This window comes from Glycine max, chromosome 10 (genome assembly GCF_000004515.6).
Source record: "Glycine max cultivar Williams 82 chromosome 10, Glycine_max_v4.0, whole genome shotgun sequence".
Classification (NCBI taxonomy): domain Eukaryota; kingdom Viridiplantae; phylum Streptophyta; class Magnoliopsida; order Fabales; family Fabaceae; genus Glycine; species Glycine max.
Genome location: NC_038246.2, coordinates 41,182,930 through 41,206,467, shown reverse-complemented (window position 1 = coordinate 41,206,467; position 23,538 = coordinate 41,182,930). Strand labels below are relative to the sequence as shown.

Genomic DNA, 23,538 nt, shown 5'->3' with positions numbered 1-23,538 from the left:
CCAGGTATTTAAAGCTTTGACTTATCATCCTGATCATTAGCATCGTCCCCCCCTTTTCTCTATGAAGCTTATTAGTATCATCAATTGCAAGGGATTACCTATTTATGTTTTGAATAATTCATTGTGTGACAATTTTAAAAGAATTCCAACAACACTCTCTTTAATATATTTCTTTTAATCAAGGAGTTATTGATCTGAGTAGAGTTAGATTTGACTTTCTTAAACAAAATATTATATTTGAGTTGGGGATGAAAAACATAATAATAAAAAAAGACATCACTAAAGTGTCAACTAAGTTCTTCAATTATTTAAATAAAATTAATAAATACGTATGTTGCACTAATAATATAACTATCAATATATTTCTTTTAACACACTATTATTAATTAATTAATTACACAAGTAAGACTCATTAAATAAAAAAGTGAGACCTAGAAATTTTGTAAAATATATCTTAACTAATAGTAAAGAGTGAGTTATAAAGTGTGAACAAGTATTTCTTACAATTTTATAAGGTATAACAAAGGAATGAGATGGGATGGTTTTCTGGTTGGCTATACATAAACTCCAAAGTATTTTGAATTAATTTTTTCATACTTAAAAAATTTCTATATATATATATATATTAAAAATATTTATTATGATAGTCAATAATTAATATTTGAGCATCAATTAAAATTTAAACTTTGGATAACTTAACTAATTGACGTGAGTTTCACTTGTATTAATCATTGTTGAATATGTAAATATTTATTTAAAAAGTATAATTATGTTTTTTTAAACTATCCATCTTAAAAATATTATTATACTAATTTGAAGTGTATTTTTGAAATGTATATAAAAAAGTGAAAATACAAATAATCATACACGAACGAATATCAATTCTTTTTATACTCAAAATAAAATATTATATACTCGTAGAATATTGGCACGCTGGTTTCACCTAATTATATAGGAGAAAGAAAAGAAAAAACAAACAGAAGTGAAAGAAAGGCATGCATGGACATGTACATGTTTGTTGATAAAAAATACAAAATGGGTTGACTCGTGACTCACTCATTCCTTCCACTCTCCACCAAACCCAACAACAAAACGACACGTAGCTTGGCCCCCTCCTTTTCCTTTTCCTTCTTCTCTCCATTTCCATGCCATGCATCCAATTCTCCAAACACCAATTCTCTCTCTCTCAATATATATATATACACACACATACCAAAACCAACTCTCCTCCTGTCTTGTTCGTTTCACTTTTCACTCACACAATTCTTCAAACACCTTGCACCAAAAAACAACGACAACTTCTTCCAGTGCATGGAACTCCGGCGACATCGGTGGCGCCGCTAGTAATTAATAATGGCTTCCACAGTCGCTTCCGCGATGGCTTCCACCTCCGCCGCCGAGCCCGACCCCGATGCGGCGGCGAGGAAGCGCTACGAGGGCCTTCTCACAGTTCGCACGCGTGCCATCAAAGGCAAAGGCGCGTGGTACTGGGCCCACCTCGAGCCCATGCTGCTGAACAACGCCGTCAAGCTCAAATGCTCCCTCTGCGACTCTCTCTTCTCCGCTTCCAACCCTTCCCGAACCGCTTCCGAGCATCTCAAGCGTGGCGCGTGCCCCAATTTCAACCACTCTTCGTTGCCTTCACCTTCTCCTATTTCCACTGTCCTCTCTCATTCCCATTCCAACAACGGCAGAAAGAGAACCTCCACCTCAACCTCAAACTCTCCGAACCAGGACCACTCTGTTCAGCATTTGGTGTTGTCTGGTGGAAAAGATGATTTGTGTGCTCTCGCTGTTTTCGAGGACAGTGTCAAGAAGCTCAAGAGTCCTAGGAACTTGTCGCATGTTGCTCCTCCTGAGTTGACCAAGGACCAGGTTAACTCTGCTGTTGAATTGCTGGCAGATTGGTTCTACGAGTCTTGTGGCTCTGTGCCTCTCTCTGCTCTTGAACACCCAAAGTTTCAATCTTTTCTCACCCAGCTGGGTTTGCCGGTGACTCTGTTAAGACGAGAGATATATGGGTCTAGGCTCGATGATAGGTTCGGATTGGCCAAGGCTGAGTCCGAAACTAGAATGAGAGACGCTATGTTTTTTCAAGTGGGGTGTGATGGTTGGAAGGGGGAGGATGGTGTGGTGAAGTTTATAGTGAATCTTCCCAATGGTACTAGCGTGTTCAACAAGGTGGTGTTTGGTGGTGGTGGAGGAGTGGTGTCTTCTAAGTATGCTGAGGAGATTTTGTGGGAGTTGGTGAGTGGCGTTTGTGGGAGTGATGTGCAGAGGTGTGTGGGGGTAGTTGCAGACAGGTTTAAGGGGAAGGCGTTGAGGAACTTGGAGGTTCAGAACCATTGGATGGTGAATGTTGCTTGTCAGGTTCAGGGGTTCATGGGTTTGATCAAAGATTTCAGCATCGGTCTACCACTTTTCAGTGTTGTCACTGAGAATTGTCTCAAGGTTGCTAATTTCATCAACACTGAGTCTCAGGTTAGGAGTAGTTTCCTCAGGTACAGGATGCAGGAGCTGGAATGTGCTGGGCTGGTACGAGTTCCGTCTCCGAAATGTCATGTGTTGAAGGACTTTGCAGCATCTGTGTTTCCAATGCTGGAGGACATCCTGAGCTGTGCTGCAGTGATCCAAATGGTGGTGTTGGAGGACACGTTTAAGGTGGCGTGTATGGAGGATCCACTGGCCAGAGAGGTTGCTGGAATTGTTCAGAGTGAGGGGTTTTGGAATGAACTGGAGGCGGTTTATTCGCTGGTGAAGCTAATCAGAGGAGTGGTTCAGGACATTGGGGCGGAGAGGCCATTGATTGGTCGGTGCTTGCCTCTTTGGGAGGAGGTTAGAACCAAGGTGGTGAAGGAGTGGTGTGTTAAGTACAGTGTTGCGGAAGCACCTGTGGTGGAAATACTTGAGAAACGGTTCAGGAAGAATTATCACCCTGCATGGTCTGCTGCATTCATACTTGATCCACTTTACTTGGTTAAAGATGCAAGTGGAAAGTACCTTCCTCCGTTCAATTGCTTAACTCGTGAACAAGAGAAAGATGTAGATAAGTTATTGACAAGGCTGGCTTCGCGAGAAGAAGCTCATGTTGTGTTGATGGAGCTCATGAAGTGGAGATCAGAAGGGCTTGACCCACTTTATGCACAGGCTGTGCAGATGAAACAACGAGACCCGGTTACCGGGAAGATGAAGGTTGCAAATCCACTCAGCAGTAGACTTGTTTGGGAAACTTGCCTCAGCGAGTTTAAATCCCTTGGGAAGCTTGCAGTGAGGCTCATTTTTCTGCATGGAACCTCAAGTGGATTTAAGAGTAATTGTTCTTTCATCAGGAAGATTTCTGCAAATAAGCACTCCAGAGTTTCCTTGGAAAGAGCTCTGAAAGTGGTGTATATTGCAGCTCATGCCAAGCTTGAAAGACGAGACTTTTCCAATGAGGAAGAGAAGGAAGCAGAACTGCTTGCCAGGGAAGGTAGTGATGATGGTATGCTGGCTGAGGTCTTTGCTGATGCACCCCTGCTGTAATGTGCCACTTTTCAACCCCTATAGAATTCTGTAATTTTAGGATTTATCATATTTTTTTTCCAGAGCTGTTCTATTATTTCCCTTATTCCACGTGAAAAATATTTTGTGACTTGTGATTGAAACAAAAAAGGATATTGGAAGACACCTGACTGTTATGTCATCTTTTATTCAAATGAATCATCTCCATTTTCCCCATCTTTTATTTGGATTGCTTAGGTTTGTAAAGGAGGAACAATTGCTCGTTAATTAGCATAACAACAATTCAGGGAAGAGGATGGCATAAAGCCTCTACTTGAATAATTTGTAATGAGAATTGTTTTGAGCCATATTCTAAAATTAATTTATAATTTATGATAACTTTTAAAGCTAAGCTTCATTAGATCTTGCCAATGAGACTGTATAAAATTGCTCACAGTGAACTAAGTCCAAGTTCAGTCTCCACCTCGTCTGTGAAAATCGAAGTACTAATTGCCAGAAATATTCACTACTAAAACATGAATTAGATCAGTTGAATTACTGAGCCATAGTCTCAGCATCTCTCTGGATTAATTATTATCGTTAAATTTCTGTGGATCTGTTGAAACTGATATGATGTTGATGCCAAGCACTGAAGCAAGATATTAAGAAATTTAAAGCAAACTGAATTGGGGGTCTGTATAAAAAAACACAACCACAGTAGGAAATATTGTGGCTGGAGCAATTTCCTCTTTTTGCGTTAAAAGACCATTTTGTCTGTGGAGGAAGCTATTAACTTAATGTCCTCATTTGAAAGTGGAAAAAGCATCCTACAATAGTCAATGACTTTTGTATACGCATCTAATTGATGCTTAATGTCTTGATATGACATTACACTCTGCATAGTCTAGATTCTGGTTGTCCTGATCAATTGTTTGAGTAGAACAAGATGAAATATCTTACAGTTTGACCAACTGACCTTTATCACATCCAAAGACCATAGTTTTCAAGTTTAGTTTCCGAAGTCAGTTGACCAAAAGATCCAATTGCTCGATATAGGATTTTGAGGTACACATAGGTTCTTTACCAAAAAAAAAAAACTTTCTTCGTGTTTGTCAAGTTCTGAACTACTTCAACAATGACGCACTAGCTAGTTGGACTTACCCCTAAAGTTTTGAATTTTGATTGACAAAGAAGGGCATATATCAGCAATTATTCATATTTTGTTCAAAGAGAATTCTCGTGTTCTTACTTATTACCATCAGATGAAACATTTCGCATTCAGTAAATCAGTTAACATCATTCCATGAGTCAACAGATATTAAGAATAGGAACCAGTGTGAGCCGGCAACTAAGCATAAATCCACTTTCAAGAATTCTCAAATTCCAACTTCCAAGTGCAAGAATTTCTGAACAATATTTGTTATTTCTTAGTCTCTCTTTTTCTGAAAAGACTGTTTATACATGTGATTGCTTCCCTATTGTGAAGGGGAAACTTGTCGCAAGCCAGTTTTTGGCCTCACCGTCTAAAGTTGATACAAGTATAGGATTCTTCTATTTCCAACATTTCACAACATTCTCACACTACCATCCCCTTCTAATTTCTTTTGAAGTTCTAAAAAGAAAAAAAATATATCAACAGGAATAATCCTAGTAATGTTCCATCATAACGAAAGATTATATAATTCTGTTAGTATATGATTCTGTTATCGCAGTTCTGTTAATCAAGAATTTTTCTATCAAAATGCTCTGAAAGACTAAATCAATGAAGAAAACTGCTGAAATTCATAATATTTACGTCGTTATGGAAACACATCTAGCTCACAGAATATATGATTTACACATGCCAGTATATGTTCTTGTTAGATGAAGTTTTCGTCATGTAGAAGGAAACTACAAAATGACCCAACAGTGGCAAGCAGGCCCCCAAAAATGAAATGTTACTTTTTTGCTGCAGAGGTGGAATTGCTTGAAGCAGTAGGGTGGGTGGCAAACCGGACTTGGTCATGACGTGGGTCAACCTCGGAAGAACATGAGAAAGAAAGAATCTTTGTTGCCGCAGAGGCACTTCTTCTTATAGATAAATCCGGCATAATCTACTGGAGTGTTTGTTTCTGACAAAATGGTGAGGTCCACCATGGAGGAAGTGGCTGTCCATGTCACACTGCTTTGGTTGTCATGGTCAAAGAAAAGTGAGGTATGAGTGGCCATCCTTTACATCAATCCACTCTCTGTTTCTGTGTGTATTATTGTTTTGGCTTAAGCTAATGTCCCACAACCACAACCCCCCTTGGTTTTCAAAACCATTAATTTTTGTGATAATATATGCTTTTTCAAATGGGGGCCTGATGTTAACTGTTTATCTTAACGTTGAAAATTGTATGTAGGTTTGCAGAATGAACCGTTTGGCTTACCATGATTGCTAAAAAGTCTAGGGGAAAGTTGAAACAAGGAAGGAGTGTAGGGAAAGAAAAACAAAGGGAAAGCAAGGAGGCCTGTCGGCATAAGGTGGTGCATAATAGGGCTCAGGTGAGGGGATAATATTGAAATATGCTACATAAATAATAAAAGCATTTTTTGCATGAATGATATTGTTTAGGGGATATTTCTTGTTTTTAACCATGAACAGTAGGCTGGTAGTTCTAGACTTGTGGTGGTGATGATATCTCAATCTCATAATATCATTCTTTACTCTTCTTGTCATAGTCATATCATACGTACATGAGTCCATTTTTTATGTCATACTTTTGCAAACTTGAGAAATTGATGTAACCGTATTCTGACATATGACGCATACCATCAATTTAATGCATGTAGTCTCCACTTGCCAATAATTAAATAAATTCTTTACCATATATGTTGGATGAAAATGGAACTATGCTGACCTCTCCATTCGTGGATACAGTGCTTTCAGAAATATCCTGTGCATGCATGAGGCAACCTTTAATGAATTTATCTCCCAACGTTTCAGAGATTATAAAAAAGGCATGTGCATGTTAGAATTTCTCCTCACACCTGAATGAAGGTTGGAAATTATGGAAGTTACTGTGCCTCCTTAAATCACTGGCAAATATTCAAATACGGATGTGAATGAAAAAGTTATGTTGGCTGACTGAACTCATTAGTAGATTAGAATACTGTATTGCTGATTTGATAATTGATTTAACATTGTAATCAATTTGGTGTAGAGACGGTGGATCATGTCGGCAAAGGAAAGCAATTCTGACTGCCTACCAACTCAAAGGTATTTGTGTTTTTATTATTATTTTTTAAATTTTCCTTTTATTTTTGTTAGTTCTTAATTTTCCTTTGCTTGTGTGGTATAATTTCATTTTTCATTACAGACTGGGTCTTGTATTAGAGAGCAGAATGTGATGATTGGCACAGGAACATGGACGTCTTTTTTGCAAGAGTCTTCATATTTGTCATGTTCCCTCATGATTAATCTTCTTTTTCAATGCCTCTTTTTCTTCCTCCTACTTAACACAATCCTTCTTGTTTCAAATTTGGGTATGGTGCTAGGTGGGCCATACTTTTATTTATAGAGAGAACCAAAGTTCAAATCTTGCATAAGGTAATTGTTGTTGGCGAGGCTTCCTAGTCGAGGCAGTGCTCGAGGGGTTTAGTCAAACTTGTAGGAATACTTGGCAAAATAAATATTGAAGAAGGGAAGATACATGTATGTATGTATTGTATAATTTCAGTGATATGTTCTAGTATTTTGACACCTAAAAGTATTCCATTTTTTTTTCGTTATTGCTCTTCATTAACAAAGGTAAAAGGAGCTTTTTACTTATCATGTTTCTGGTGATCATGGAAGTGATCATGAAAGAGTTAAGTATGGGAACCGTTGGAATCACGCACGCTGTTCTAGAGATGCAAATTATGGGGTTTTAGACACAGTTGATATTCCCTACCTGTATTTATAATGCTAATCACCTGCAACAATAACAAAATCTTGTCTCACAAGATAATGTTAGCTATATGAATCACAAGACAATATTCGACATGGTTAAAAATCAAAATTTCTAGAGTATTATTAAGCCTAAGCCAGAGATCTCTCATGATGATTTTTTTTTCTCATGTCTTTTTTGGTAAACTCTCTTCTCCTTTCCACAAGACTAAAAATTATGCAATCACTTTTTTAACTTGTGCTTCTTGTAGCTTTTTTATATATATTTGAACTACCTTAATGACTGTCATGTTTTTATTTTTATTTTCAAAGGGTGTTACATTAATATTTTCTCGTATATAGTTATTATGTATTTTATTATCTTTTGTATGATCACACATTCATCTTATGATGCAAATCAACCGATAAGCAAACAAACTTTGGACTTTATAGTAGTATTTTGTTAGATTTGAAATTAAATGTGTTATGATGACAGTGATTGAATGTAAGTCCAAATTCATCTAGGTTTTGCTTTTCTATCAACCAGCCCTAGGCTCCCCCTTCCCCCTTCAAACAAAATCTGAAACAATGAAACTCCCCAACCCATGTTCATCTTTGTTTATATTTGTGCTACAATGGGCTAAAAGTGATTAGAGAGAGATGTGAATGAGATGCAATTTGGATCAAACACTTGCTACTAATTTGGAAATTTTATATACTCCATTGCTACCAATTGATTGGAGTGTTTCATTTTATTTTTTTAAGCTTTAGTGCTTGTTTAGTTTCTTAAAGTCATCGGGACTTTCCCACCTCAAAAATATTTTTCCTTTCATATTTTGTGCATGGGAAACCAAATTTTGGCACTATTGCGGGGTGAGAAAACAAGCAAACAAACAGACACACCGTTCGTAAAGCTCTTCACTGATAATTTTGTTTCAAGAAAAAAGAAAAGAAAAATTCCAATAATGATGCTGCAAATATAGTAGTGTTCAAATGCTTAATTATTTAGACATGACATGTTTTGCTTTTAAATAGGCAGACAAGGGAGTTAGCTTTATTTTATTATTTTGTTATTTTGTTCGTAACTACTTCAGCTAATTTGGATGTATAGTAGGTTGAGTTTGTTTCAAGGAAAGTTGCTTCTTTTTTTTTGGTTTGGAGTGGAAAGTTTCGACTAAACGTATTTTCCATTTAATGTATGAGGAAATTGTTATATCAATTTTTTATTGGAAAACGTACCATGTCTTGCAAAATTATTGGAGTTTTTTCTCTCTTAAAAAAACCTAAATAATATTTTCAATGAAATTATTTTGCTAATTTTCCCAAAAAAATTACTGAAAGTTGGGTCATTAGACTGAAGCATTTTTTGTATGGAAAATAAATGGTCAATTTAGTCTAATATTTGAATTTGTAACTCACTATTTTAGTCTTAGAAACAAAGAAAAACTTAAATAAGTCTTCAATGTTTTTAAGGTTTTATTTAAGTCCCAGAAAGTAACATGTTTTTCTCATTTTGGTCTCTAAACTAATGTTATTGTTACTATTTAAGTCTCCAAAATGAGAAAAAAAATTCAGAGATTGATTATGCCTGAAGTTTGTGTTTGCCAAATACGTCACAGGGAAAGAAATGTCACGATTCTGGGGCTCATACTGAATTCCAATCGAGGATATCTCAATTGTATGGTTTTTGTTTTTGGTCTAACTAGCTATTTGGTTTCAAAGAAATCAAGTATCAATTTCATATAGTACGAAACAATGACATGATATCATACTATTCTCAACTAACAATTATAATTAACTCGGTTAATAATTCATCATCTCCCAATCCTCCTTTTTTATCTGTTTTAAGCAAAACTAACAAGTGGTTGATGAAAGTGGCACTAGGCTAGGCTTTGATATCTTAAGCATAATAATTAGGTTCGAATCCTGATTCATAAATATGAAAAATTCTTGTTAGAAGGGGGCAACAATGCTAGCAGATCTTTTGGTAGAGATTTAAAATTGTTGATGAAGGGCTGAGGATACTCCTATGTAATAATATGCGCCAAAAATAAAATCTGCCTTAAGCAAATAATCCAACTGGATAGACATTTCCCATAATTAATGGCAGAACTGATTATAACTTGTCAAATTAACTGCATGCAATTGTTATTTTACTGCTTTTCACTTGTTAGGAGACTTACTTTAAGTACAAGGCATTATATATTTGCCATTTCTATCACATGGTATGTAATTACTTTTGCAGTTTCCACTTAACGCTTGACCCTACAAACATTGCCAAGACAAATTCTCTCTGCATAAGATTTCTTTCTTTTCTCATCCTGTCTTCTCTGATTCCCCCACCAATCTTTGCCATAATTGGCTCTTGTATAAGTGGCCCCGATTTAATTTGAAAAGAAAAATTTAGGAAATAATGGTGGTACCATATACTATTATTTCTTTATTACACATAGACCCTCAAATTTTACATTGATTATTACATGAGAGGATGGGTCCTAGCATATTGGACAACAGACAGACTAATACATAAAAAGGGGATGGGGAGCTAACAATTTAAGGGTGCACACATGATATCACCAATCAGCAAGATTTTTAATACTCAATAAGGTTAGACTACTTTGGGAAAGTGAAACAACCAATAATCATTCGCACTTGATAGCTAACTATACCCTCAATCTGAAAGCAATGGATGGAGATCTTATAACGACACATAGTTCTTCATCCCAAGATAATGCTGTGTTCCAAATTTTTATTTTTTTTTCATCTTGCTATAAACAATTCAAGAAGGTTCGAGCTCAAGGATAATACAGCTAGCTTAGCATAAAAGGAGAAAATAAAAAAGACATTAACATTTAGAAGGGAAATTCCGCTTTAATAATGAATTCTTGTCGTTTTTACAAGTTAGAACTTAACTCTCAGAAGAAAGAACAAATTAAAGTAATGTAGCCATCAAATTTCCGTTATACCTTACCTATAATGATTCTTATATCGTGTGTGATCATTACGAAGCTTCATGTTACTTATCTATAGCTTCCTCAATTTCTTTCATAGCATTCCTCTCTATTTCCATAATTACTGTTTTACATCTCAAACAATATTGGGTACTTCAACTGACCCCCCCCACACACACACATATATATAAACTAGATAATTTCAAAAGGTCTAAAGTCACCTAATTAACCATATGATGCTAAGATGCTTAGTTTTAATGTGTATTATATATAGTTTGAAGTCTTCCATAAGTGCACATTACAGTAACCTATTTTGTACTCATGATAACATGTGTAAATAAACTTTTAATTAATTGATTTTCAAAATTTATTATAATTTTCTGCAATAAACTCCAAGCTAGTGGGGATTTTAACAAAGTTAACGACAGATATGATGAGTTTCAATAAAATCATTTGTACTTAATTTTATTAAAATACAATCATTCATATCAGACACGGAAACCCTTTCTTCGAGCTCGTGTTAAATAAAAACTTTGCGAACAAATATTATTGCACTACTTTGTGCGAATTTCATAGCTTTAAGCCTTTAACTACAACTTCCAGTTGTCGAGAAGTTGTATGATTAAGAGAAGAGATAATCACGGATCTTGTTTTTCGTTGAAAAAATACACTTTCAAGCATTGACCTAGCCCTGAAGCCCCACTTAAACTCAAAATCGGAAGCTTGATTAGTGAAAGGTGAAATAAGTTAATTTAATTATACATCTGTTTAGTTTTGTAAGTGATAAAAAAAATTATACAATTGTTTACTAATTTTTGCATAATTTATTTATTTTTAACAATTTTTTTTAATGTATACCAATAAAATTAGTCAATAAAAGAATTTTCTTTTTTATCTTATTACAAAGTGTAATCTGTTGACTAAAACATTAAATAAATGTTATGTCTCTTTTCAATATTGTAACTCGTGACTACGATGCTTACAATTGTATATTTACATGATTCGGAAATTATAATAATTTTCTATCAATCCAATGTTGACACTAATTTGTATGAGATTTGAAAAATAAAACTTTTTTCCATCCAAGAAATTAGGATTTAACAATTAGATATTAACAAAGCCAAATAAAAAATTGTTTATATAATAACTAAATTTTAATGAAATATAATATTTAGATAAAATTACTATTCACTTTGTAATTTTAAAAAGTTAGGAGATAAAATTGATTATATAAACTTTAATTTGATAAATATAACATTCAGATAAGATTTCTTAAAAGATATATTACTATTGATTTTATAAATAAAAAAGTTAATGGATAAAACTAATTATACTATAATTTTAGTTTAATAAAATATAATATTCAGTTATAAATCAGATTTTTATTGAATAAAAAATAAAATTTTATTAAAATAAACAAATAATAACCTATTAATTTTTTAATTTAAAAAAATAAAATCAAGGGGGGCTAAGGCCCCCCACGGCCCAACGTCCGTCTGCCCCTGTCACAAATTAAACTAAATAGTTTATGAAATTCAACTAGAAAAAATAGTGAACTTAAATTAAGTTAAACATAAATTAAAAATTAATTTGTATACAACTTAACATATATAACTTATTAGATTACAACTGAACTTAATCAATTCTTATTATGTTGAATTTGAGACAGGTTTAATTCAACTTATATAATTCGATCTTGATTGCTTTTGGTTAGTGAACAAGTATCATTGTAAATCATACTCAAAGGCTCAAAGCTTGTGACATATTTTACCAAACAAAATTTTTTTTTAAAAAAAAAGACAAAACCAAGCGTTGACTCAGCTTCTGTGTGGCATGCCCATCTGGCCATCTACTATCTAGTACCACCTAAAAATATTTTTCCCTATTAAATTACAACAAAAATAGTAAGGAAATTAAAAAAAAAAAAACAAAGGAGAGGTCCAAAACACTAAGAATTATAGACATGTCAAAAACCCACAAGAGCTAATCGGCTACTATACCTAGAACTCACAAAGAGGGAAACCAGAAACATATAAAAGTAACGTTAGCTATGCTCTGTCTTCTTCTTCTTCTTTTTTAAATCCATTCTTAATTAGTTAAACGATTCAAGAAGCTTAAAGTTCAGCGAGAAGAATAGAAAGGAGGGAATAAAAAAAAGTTATAAATTGATAAAGGAAAATTCTATGTAAATAATGAATATTTTTGTCGTTTTAGTTAGAACTTAACTTTCAAAAGAGAGAAAAATTAACGGAGTAATCAAATCCCCCGTTTACCTTGCCTAATAATGCTTATCGTGTATGATCATTACAAACTTTCTCTGCTTCTTTATTTTTATTTTTATTGTTATAATTCGAATTCCCAAAAGATATCATTGTGCTCGATTTCGTATGAAAATAACATATATTCCATCGGCCACTTTAAACGTCCTGAAGCTCCACCTAATCATATGCTAATGTTCTCATGTTTACTTGTTTCATTATAGTTTGTAATCTTATCCACATATCCAAGCTTGTCATTTTTGTTCATTATACATTACTTAACCTAGCTATTCTATAATCATGACCTCATGTGCAATATTTTTTTCTTCATATTTTATTCTGTCTACTTTCACAACGTTGCAATCAACTCCAAGCTGCAGTGGATTTTAGCAAAGTTGAGGACATTACATGATAAACTCCAATAAAGTAGTTTTGCATTTCACTTAAATTAATATGTTTTAGAAGCTGCGTGATTAAATTTCTAAACCTCTTGAGTTAAAGTCGAATAATTGTTGTTGTAGTATATAAAAGTACAACTGTTCACATTTTTCATTCATCATCATGTATTGCTTTAATCTATATATGTACGTTTAACTCTCATTGCTTTACCTCCAAACTCCTTTTTCTTTTTCTTTTTTTGCATTTCTAAACTTCTAGTTGAGAAATAGCTGCATGATTAAAAGAAAGCGAAATCACGGATCTTGTTTTTGGTTCAAAAAATACAGGTTGTTGATCAAGCATTATAGCCTAACCCTGAGGCCCCATTTAAAGACCAAATTTTAGACCAATTTTTTTAAAAAATAACTACTTTTCATCATAAAAGTATAACGCGACAAAGTGATAAACAAATTACGACAAGAAAATGTTAATAATTTGAGGCCAAAGATTTTGTATTACAAAAATTGTCATCAGAAAACAAAGGCTTTTTTTTTTTAGAAAAGGACGATAGTGAGAGCTAACTTCTAAACAACTTTAGCTTTTTAAAACCTTCATGAAAGCTTGGTTGCTACGCAGAACATTTTGTTGCATTATTGGTGCAATTGTCAACTTACGTTTGTATTCTTCATCCAAACTAACAAAAACAACTCTCCTGCCAACAAAACATTAAAAATTTAGAGAGAAAAAACAAACATAACAAAAAGTGAAATTAAACAAAACTCTAATTAATTAAGAACAAAAAGATCACTCGTATCTATAGGAACAATGCTTGCGTATCTGTTCATCATATTAATTTTTATTAATTGGAGCCATTAAGTTTGATCGGATAATGTAGTACCCAGAGGTGTACCATGGATTTGGAAGTTTACATGGATATATCGAACAGATTCAAGGTGAAAATGTAATTTACAGCGGATAAATTAATAATCATGACTTAATTAAAGACGGGTGTCTAAATTCTAATCCATTTGTTAACTCGAGATGTCCAAACCTACTTGATTTTTCAAGATACATAATCATCAATTTAATATTCTTCCCATAATAAATATATACCATAATAAATATATACGTTATCCCTTCATTGTCAAATTTTAATAGAGTCTTCCCATGTCATTTTCTTTTACAACAAATTAGTCCTTGGTCCTCAAAACGATCAAGATCAATATTGTTAAAATCTAATATTCTAGGATGATTTGATACATTTATTATTGTCATAATGTATTTTTAGAACATTAAAATTAAAGGCAACTAAATTTATTATATTATTATAATATAGTGCCACCACTGATGTTTATTTTAGAAATATAATAAAAAAATTATGTAAAATATGATCATGAAAAATGAGATCAAGAGCCAGTAGTCTCTTTTTTTATAAAAGCCAGTAGTCTCTAATCCAATTATGCAAAGAAAGTGTATAAAACCTAACTGTAAATACATTCATTAATCAATAAATAGCTGTAAAAATTACTAAACATCTTAACAATATTCTTGTTACCCCTTTTAATTAAGTAGAAAACTGACGACTGTAAAATTTATGGGCTAATTGATTTTATTTAGTAATGGTGTTAATAACAAAAGTGATCGTGTTAATAGTAGCTCCCAAGATCTGGAACAGACCAACCCTTCCAAGCCCAAACTGAAAATCCAAAAAGAAACCAAACACTGATTTAAAACTATAAATATGGACATCTTGACAAAAATATTAGGCAATTACTATTTTCACTCCCCTTTATACTAATGCACTCCCCTATAGAAACATGAGACGTGATCAAAGTATGAATATGATGGAGGGTATGCCTGAATGGATTTCAATCTCACGTTAATAAAGAAAATATGATAATATCATGTTACAAGGAATTGCAAAATTATTATAGTAGAACCTGTTGGAAATTTTCTATATATATATAAAAAAAGAACCTGTTGAAAATTATATTAACTATTGTAGAAATCCTATTTTTTGTAACAATTATACTAATTTATTTCAAATTTCAATGGCTATTTTTGTTGTTGTTAATCAATGGCTAATTTTAAGTGGTATAATTTTAGTGAGTCCATAGACCGTGAGATTTGTAAGTGACAGGTGTCTCACTATTTTTATTTTTTTTCCATCTACGGTCATAAATCATCCAGAAGCATATCCCAACAGGAAATGGTTAAGTCGACAACATGTAGTTATTGGCTCAGATGACATGCGTGACCCATGACATGAAGGAAAAGGAAAGAAAAGAAAACACATTCTAGAGCAATTTCTTCAAGTTGTGGGCTGTGGTTTGAACTTTTAGGGAGAAAAAGAAAAATATATATATATTAATAAATATTAATTATTAATTTATTAATTTTTTTAATAAAAAAAATTAAACTTACGATATGTTAATTATTTTCTTTCTTCATATTTTTTCATTTAATTAATCTTATATCTCCTAAAAAATGTATTAATTCAACTAATTTTCTAACCTCACAATCGAATACTAATTACTAACCCACTTATCTAAGGCATATATGGTAACGTTAATCTTCTTAGTTTTTAAGAAGGAATAAGTTAATAAATAATATCTGGATGTCTTTAATAATTAATTGTAGTTATATAAAAATATTTATGCGGATGATGTATTCTAAATTCTAATTAAACTCTAAGAATCTTAGTGAATATTCAGTGAGAAAACTAATTTATCGTGAGAGTACACACTTTAAATTTTAAATTATATAAACAAAAAGAAAAAATATATATTTTTTGTCGTTATATTTTTCATTATTTTTTTTTGTCCTTGAACTTGCATATCTTCTAATTTAGTCCCTAATTTTTTTTATAAAAAAAAACTTATTTTTAGTTCTTCCTCACATAATCTTCACTAATGGGTTGTGTCTAGTGTGGCAAGCAATGTATTTTTTTTTAATTTCTTTTTCTAAAAAAATTAATTAAAAATATGTGGAAAATTGATTATTAATTTTTAAATGAAATTATCTAATATTACTTTCAAACACATCGAATCCTAATTTTCAACGACTTCTTCTCTATCTTGATTTCAACTTTCATTCTTCAATATTTTGTGTCACATATATGTTCTTACATCTTCTAATTTTGTTTGTTTGTTGAGTGTAATTTTTAAACAAGATGAGATTCCCCCTTAGTAATTCCCATAGATTCGTGGACACAAAGAAAACAATTAAGAAAGAGTAAAGTTTTTTTTTTTTTTATTTTGATTCTCTTTAAAAATAAAGCCTTTAGTTTTTTAATTCAAAATACCACCTAGAATAATTCATTGTCATGTTTATAAAAGAAAAATAACAATAATCGTGTAATCTATGTGTCACATAATAAACAGCATCAACATCATATGTGAGGAGGAATTAAAAACATATTTTTAATAAAATTTATGAACATGGAACAATATGAAGTTTCATAAACTAAAAATATATAAAAACTAAAAACATATTTTTCTTAAATAAAAATTTACTTTGATATTTTTAAAAGTCTCATGCTTTATCTTGATTGAATTTATATATATATATATATTCAATCAAGATAAAGCATGAGACTTTTAAAAATATCAAAAAGTAAGCTTTAGTTCCGTATAAAAAAATAGTTTATATATAAAAGACACAATTTATGTAATATCAAATTGTTGATATTTGTTGTTAATAGTAGTCTCATAAATTAATGTTTTCTTCAGGAAAAAAGAGTTATTTTTTCTCTTGATTTGTTTCGATGATAATGATATAAGAAAAGAGACGTGGTAGTGTGTTAGTAACACGCTTTAAAATATATTTTCATTAAATAAGGAGTGTGATTCAATTTTTTTTAATAAATAACAAAAAATGCGTTAAAAATGTATACGTAACATAAATGAAAAACAGAGAATGAAAATAACCTTTCAAATACAATGTTATGAACCTAGCTAATTGCATGTAGATCGAACGAGCATATTTAATCTCATGGCAGAACATCGAAATATGCAGATCACGAATTATTTTGTTCTCCTTTTTTTTTTCTTTCTTTTATGCTACGGATATGTTTGAAGACGAAGATCGTACAGATACATGCATGCATGCATAAATTACAAGAGGTAGATGACAATGGTACCGGATAAGGTACCATACTTGGCTCATCAATGAGGTATGCTGACCCATAAAAACGTGTCCACTTCATGGATACACCCAAAAACTATTGAACCATAATGTATAGACCATAGACCCACAACTTGTCTATACTTTAGTTTTTTTTTTTTTTTAATGTTTTACATGTCTCATTAATTTAATTCTTGATCATATATTTGTATTCGTGTGTTGAATTCGGCTCCGATACATTTTGCGTCCTTCTCAGAACCCCACGTTCTCATATTCAATATATTGCTATATCCTATTAGATTCTTCAAATATCAAATTGGAGAAAACCATGGAATCGGGGAATTTGTATTAGAAAATTGTAAAGAGAAAAACCAAGGAAATTTCTTTGTTTAAGACTTCATAAACGGTCCTCCAATTTTTTTTTTTTTGCACCATCCTCCTTAGTCCCCAGCAGAATCAGACAAATGGGGGGCATATTATAATGCAATTAAATTAGAGACCAGTAGACAGAAAATTTACTCACCCTTGTAAACAATGTTCTTGGTAGGGGAAGCAATTGAATGTGATCTAGATCTTTGTTTGCTTTCTCTAATGCAGAAAGAATCAAACAGCGTTTTCTTAAGTACCATAGCCAGCTAAGTCTATCTTCTCGAGGGTGTTTGGCGTTGGCATGTCTCTAGGGTCTACCAATCCTATATTTTGCTTACAACTTGGTGTTTCTCTCCCTAATTTAATATAAAACCTAAAGATTTTGCCCAAAAAGTTGGCCTTTGGACGTTCAAAACTAGGCCAATTTAAGTTTCATGGACCAATAGAGTCACTTAATTAGGAGACAACACTTAATTTAAGAGTCAGGTCTTTTGTAAAACTCAAATAGAACCAAGCTTTTTAGTTTTTAGGTTTGTTAAAAAAGGTCTGTTTATCATGTTTCTATACAGATTTTATATTTCATACAGATTTCATAATGATTTGATACTTTATAAAAGAGATACAACGATTTATTTAATCAATTTGAAAGTCATTGTTTAATTAGATACATTGTGATTTTTTTTCCATATCCTATTTTATTAACATACTCCTAGTAAACGAATAGGAAAAATATGTTTGGACGCTGAAATGCTAAGTAGACATTTAGCTAGTTAGTGAGATAGAATATATATATATATATATATATATATATATATATATATATATATATATATATATATATATATATATATATATAAAGTATGATAAATGATATAATGTGATAAGAAAAAAAAAGAGATATTAATGATGGATATTTAAAATATCATTCACAAGATAAATGATATTTAAAATATGAACACCCATATATCACAAATACATACTTGACATTCTTTTTTTCTCTTTATCCTTCTCTTTTTATTAAATAATATCATCTACAATAATTATATTTTTTTCTGTTCATTCTTTTTTATCTCAAGGTGTCAAATATATAACTGTTCATAAATATTTTCCTAAATTTTGTACTTAATAGTTATTATTTTAATTACTTTTAATCATAATTACTCATTTTAATTGCATGGTTGAAATTTGATTTTTTCGCATTCTCCTTTCTTCGTGATACATTTCCTCTCTCTTTTCTTCTTTTTAATAATTTCTATAATTTTTTGTATTAATTTAACTGTTAAATATTGACATATTATTTCAAAGATAATGTATAACAAATTTTAGATAAACCAGACATTTGTAGTTATGTAATTTTATCATTTATATTTTTCTTGAATTTCTTTAAAAATAATATATGTTAAATTGAATTTATTTGATGAATAAAAATTTGTAGACTTGATCAACTTAATAATAAATTTCCATTTAACATTTAGATTAATAAATTTAATATATAAAAAAGTTATCGAAAAAGGTTATTTTTAATTAAAGTAATTTAATCAAGTTTTGGTTATTGAGAGAAATAAGATAAAGTGTGTGTGTGTTTGTGTTTATGTATGATTATATATATAATCTAAATTTATAATTCTCAGTTGGCTGATAAATATATATGTGTTCCAAACTTCCAATTTTCATTTATTGGCTTCCATTTTCAAATTAGTAAAACTCAACTAAATTTCAACTAAAGAGAAGAGTAGTGTATTAAAAAGTGTGTTGGATAATAGGTTTCAGATACTCCTCTTAAACTAGATATTAATTAATTTACTCTCCCTTTGTAGTTTATTTTTCATTTTCATTAATTATCTGTTCAAAATTACGAGAACATTGACGTTAAGCTTTTTGCTACATATCCGTGATTCAGTACATTTTTCGTTTGCGTGAATCCACACTGTGATAACAACTTCCTGAGCAAGAGCAATGTACAGACAATCCGTGCAACCAAGACACTGTACATATTAAAGATGAATGTGCTTATGTCTGCATGAAATATATGATTGTTCTTTTCTGCCTGCACCTAACACACGTTTAGTTGGTGATCGAAGACATTAATAGGAACAAATTCGTTTAAACCTTTCATATTACGGAATGGTTTATATATATTGTTGTCTTTCTATTGTAAGGCAACGTTTATATTAATATTAATGAATGTGTTTGGGGACTAATGTAGTAATGGACATGTCCGGTTAAAAATATTGAATGTATTTTTCTTTTATGTATACACATTTGTATTGTTTGTGCCAAGAATGAGAGCCTTGAAGATTATTAGTAATAGGTACGAGGTATACCAATTTCTTAATTTTATGAATTTTTTAATGCTAATTAATTATTATAATTTTGGATATATAAACTCTTAGAAAATTGTTTTGGGAATAAAACTACCAAATATTGAAGAAATTAAGGTTATTTAATTCATTAGTTTCGTCTCATACTAACAAATAATTTAAAGTTTAAATTAGGATTTTCTTCGGGTAGAAATTATTTCATATAAATATCATAGTAAAAAAATATCTTAATGAAATTGTCACTTTAAGAAAAACATTACCTAATCCTTCCTTCATGCTGAAACTACTTATGTAATATTTCCTAAATAAATAGAAATCTTGATTAATAAACTCTTAATGAGTTTATCTTTTTAACTATAAGCCAAGGTTATTATTGAATATTTTTCTAATGCGTTGTCCCAATATCCAGGAAGCTCGCCTAATTAAGCTCCAGTTGGTAGACAGAAAGATTGATGAAATCAATTAGTATATATACCTACTTCGTTTCTATTTGGCATGGAATATATGTGTGCATGTGTTTCGTCATTTGCCTTTTTTCTTAATCTCAAATCTTTTTCCGTGGAAAATTATGTATTTTCTTCCTGTTAAATTCGTCTAATAGAAGAAAATTAGCAAAGGAAGAACTGTTTTTTACCTGAAAGAAGGGACGAATTTGGGTGTATATATATATATATATATATATATTGAAGAAATAATCTCTATAATTAATATATTTAATGATATATACAAAAAATTCTATTATAGATAATAACTAATTAATAATAATCTTCAAATAAATAATCCAACATAGGAACCCCGACAAAATCAAATAAGCATTGTTTTTTGGTACATACATGTCATTTTGCATATTATCATATAATTTTCTGTCTAAGCTAGTTGGAATGACACATGACCCACTATGTCCAGCAGTGAGATCCCTTAGTTCCTCCTATATATTTATAGCACAAGAACCAAAGCCAAGGCACTCATCATCATTTGAATCAAATCTCAGAAAATCCTCTTCCACTCAACAAACCCTCAGAAGAGCTAAAGCAACCACTATGGCTTGCTGGTCTGCAGAAAATGCCACAAAGGCCTACCTCAGCACTTTGAAAATGGTGAGTATTGAACTGTTGATTATATTAGTCTCTTAACTCTCTAACAACATGTCTAAAAAAAACTCCTAGCCCTCTTCTTAAACTCTCTCTTTATATATATCTTCAAAAACTTTACATGATAGTATTGTTTTAACTGATTGTTGGCTTGTTTTATTCTTCAGGGTCAAAAGTGCAAAGAGCCAGATGTAGCAGAGTTTATATCAGCACTAGCTGCAGGAAACAATGCACAACTTATGGTTGTGGCATGTGGTGGTGCAGCTGACTCCACCACACTAGCATTGGTTGCTGCTGCTAACCAAACTGGTGGCAAAGTCATTTGTATTGTCCCTAGCCATGAAGAGCTAAGAGCTTCCAAAATTTCCATGGGAAGAATGGCTTCTCATCAAGTTCAATTCATGGTTGGAGAAGCTCAAGAAGTGCTTTTAGAGCACTATGATCAGGCAGCAGATTTTGTGCTCATTGACTGCAACCTTGAGAACCATGAAGAGATCCTTAGAGCAGTTCAAGAGGGTAGGAAGCAAAATGGGACAGTGGTTGTAGGGTACAATGCATTTAGCTGCAGAAAGTCTTGTTTGGCATGTGGTTCAAAAACTCAGCTTCTGCCTATAGGAGGAGGTTTACTTGTGACAAGATTTGGAGTGAGTGAAACAAGTCCAAAATATGGAAACAGAATTATGGGAAAAGTCAAAAGCCGTTGGGTTGTAAAGGTAGATAAATGCACAGGCGAGGAACATGTGTTCAGGGTCAGATTTCCTCAAAGGAAAGTGGTCCAAGCTTAATCATGTGCATGTATGGTAGTACAATATTAGCCTCCTCCAACTCCTCACCATTTTGTTCTAGGCAAAAATGAGTGCTAAATTTTGCTTCTAATATGAAGTACTAGGAGTAATTAGTCCTATTTTACAATATGTATATACCAAATTATAAAACATAAATTGGATAAAATTGGTTGAAAAGTTTTGTTGTGTTTAATTTGCATTTGTTCTAACCAAGAGAGAATGAAGGCCACGCATAATAGACCAGCAATATTTACTAACTCTTTGTCAAATTAAATTGTCCCTTTCCTCTGAGATCCATGCAAATATATTCCATGTTAATTACCTTCCCCGAAGGTTCCTTTAAGACATTTGAAATCACGGGGGCATGCATATATGCGAATCTTACTTAGAAAATCTCTATTTCGGTTGAACTTTGAATATAAAACCCATAAAGAAGATTGAGGAAAAGATTGATTCGTATCAGAACGTGTGCATACTATTATTTACAATAGAATAATCAAATTATAGATCTTTCAAATTAACAAACACATCAAATACGATTTTATAACTTTTTCAATTTTAAAATTAAGAAACTTCCTCCTCAATTCCAATTTTTTACCACTTGAGATTATGTCGCATCAAGCATTATATGAATTGAAGGTTTTTTTTTTCAAAAAATATATCAATAAATAAGCAGTATCGTTTTCTTATCTTAGTAACACCAAACATTAAATCAACTAAACGTGAAGTTGTTTCCGTTTAACCAATAATCTCAAAAGCTTTATCTTCTATAATAATCATACCTCTGACAAGATTGTCTCATACATGTAATCCATTTAGCTCAACCATAAGTCTCCAAGAGTTTTATTCCACATGATAGTTTTATCTAAGTCAAACAAAATTATTTCATACATATTATTCATTAGTTCCAACTTAACTAGTAATCTTGAGAGGTTTGTCGCATATAATAATTTTATCGCCTCATTCCATATTCAAAACAAGCTTCTTATCTCAGTTTTCATTCCAGACCAAAATTTAGTTCATTTGTTCTGTAAAATTCTGTAAAAAAACAATAGCATTTTGTTTACCGAACAATCTCCTAAATGATCAAAGAACTAAATTGTAATAGTGTAAAAAAAATACATCATTATCTAATCATCAAATAACACATAATAATTATTTTAAAAATCATATCTAAGATAAATATTAATTGAGAGTATAAAATGTATCAAAATTAAACTTGTTCATAAACCAACCCATTTCTACTTGATTATAGTCAAAACTAAGGCACTAAACATCCACGTGAAGGGGATTGAATAGCAAAAAACAGACCTTAGACCTAGTTGCAGCATGTCCAAGGTACACACAACAGGCTGTAAAGACAACAATAAGAGTACCTTAAATACATTGTTTTGTTTTGTGCTCCTCCAATTAAATTACAACCAACTGGGCCGGACTGCTGCTACCTGCTCCAACGTGGGGCTTGTGTAGTTTTGTCTATGAAAATTACAGCACAACCCTTGACACTAAGCTGGCTGCTTAGTTGTGTATTAGCATCAGATAAGAGTGTATTAATAATTCATTAACAAGCAGCTTAATTAGCACTCAAGAACAGCTAATCCATGCCTACATGTTTTCGGAATCACTACCAGCATTAACATGTGGAGTGTGATGAGCTTCAGAGAAATATTGTCTTCAGATGTTAATAACAATAGCTTGATGTGTAGTACTATTTTGCTGTGTGCAGTTAGTTATAGGTTATTGCAGTGTTGCTGCTTCCTAATCCTACACTGCTTCTGCTTTATGGCCTGTAATGATAGTTAAGAATTGTCAACTCTACCAACATCAATATATAGAGGACGGACACTAATAATTTGATATATCAAAATTAAAGAGTTTCTTAGAAAGTTCT

General features: G+C 31.9%; 2 protein-coding genes and 1 long non-coding RNA gene across 3 annotated transcripts; all 3 read left to right on the top strand.

Moving 5' to 3' along the window:
- Positions 1 to 1,128: 1,128 nt before the first annotated feature.
- Positions 1,129 to 3,695, top strand: LOC100776665 (uncharacterized). Its single transcript, XM_003535363.5, has one exon. The coding sequence runs from the start codon at positions 1,354 to 1,356 to the stop codon at positions 3,520 to 3,522; it is 2,169 nt and encodes a 722-aa protein (XP_003535411.2). The 5' UTR covers positions 1,129 to 1,353; the 3' UTR covers positions 3,523 to 3,695.
- Positions 3,696 to 6,328: 2,633 nt separating this feature from the next.
- Positions 6,329 to 7,159, top strand: LOC102664890 (uncharacterized). The gene is made up of 2 exons (XR_416486.3): positions 6,329 to 6,721; positions 6,822 to 7,159. It is a non-coding gene; the product is annotated as an uncharacterized lncRNA (long non-coding RNA).
- Positions 7,160 to 20,709: 13,550 nt separating this feature from the next.
- On the top strand, positions 20,710 to 21,818 carry LOC100775961 (uncharacterized). The gene is made up of 2 exons (XM_003536143.4): positions 20,710 to 20,868; positions 21,030 to 21,818. Exons 1-2 carry the CDS (start codon positions 20,812 to 20,814, stop codon positions 21,645 to 21,647), a joined length of 675 nt encoding a protein of 224 aa, XP_003536191.1. The 5' UTR covers positions 20,710 to 20,811; the 3' UTR covers positions 21,648 to 21,818.
- Positions 21,819 to 23,538: the final 1,720 nt, after the last annotated feature.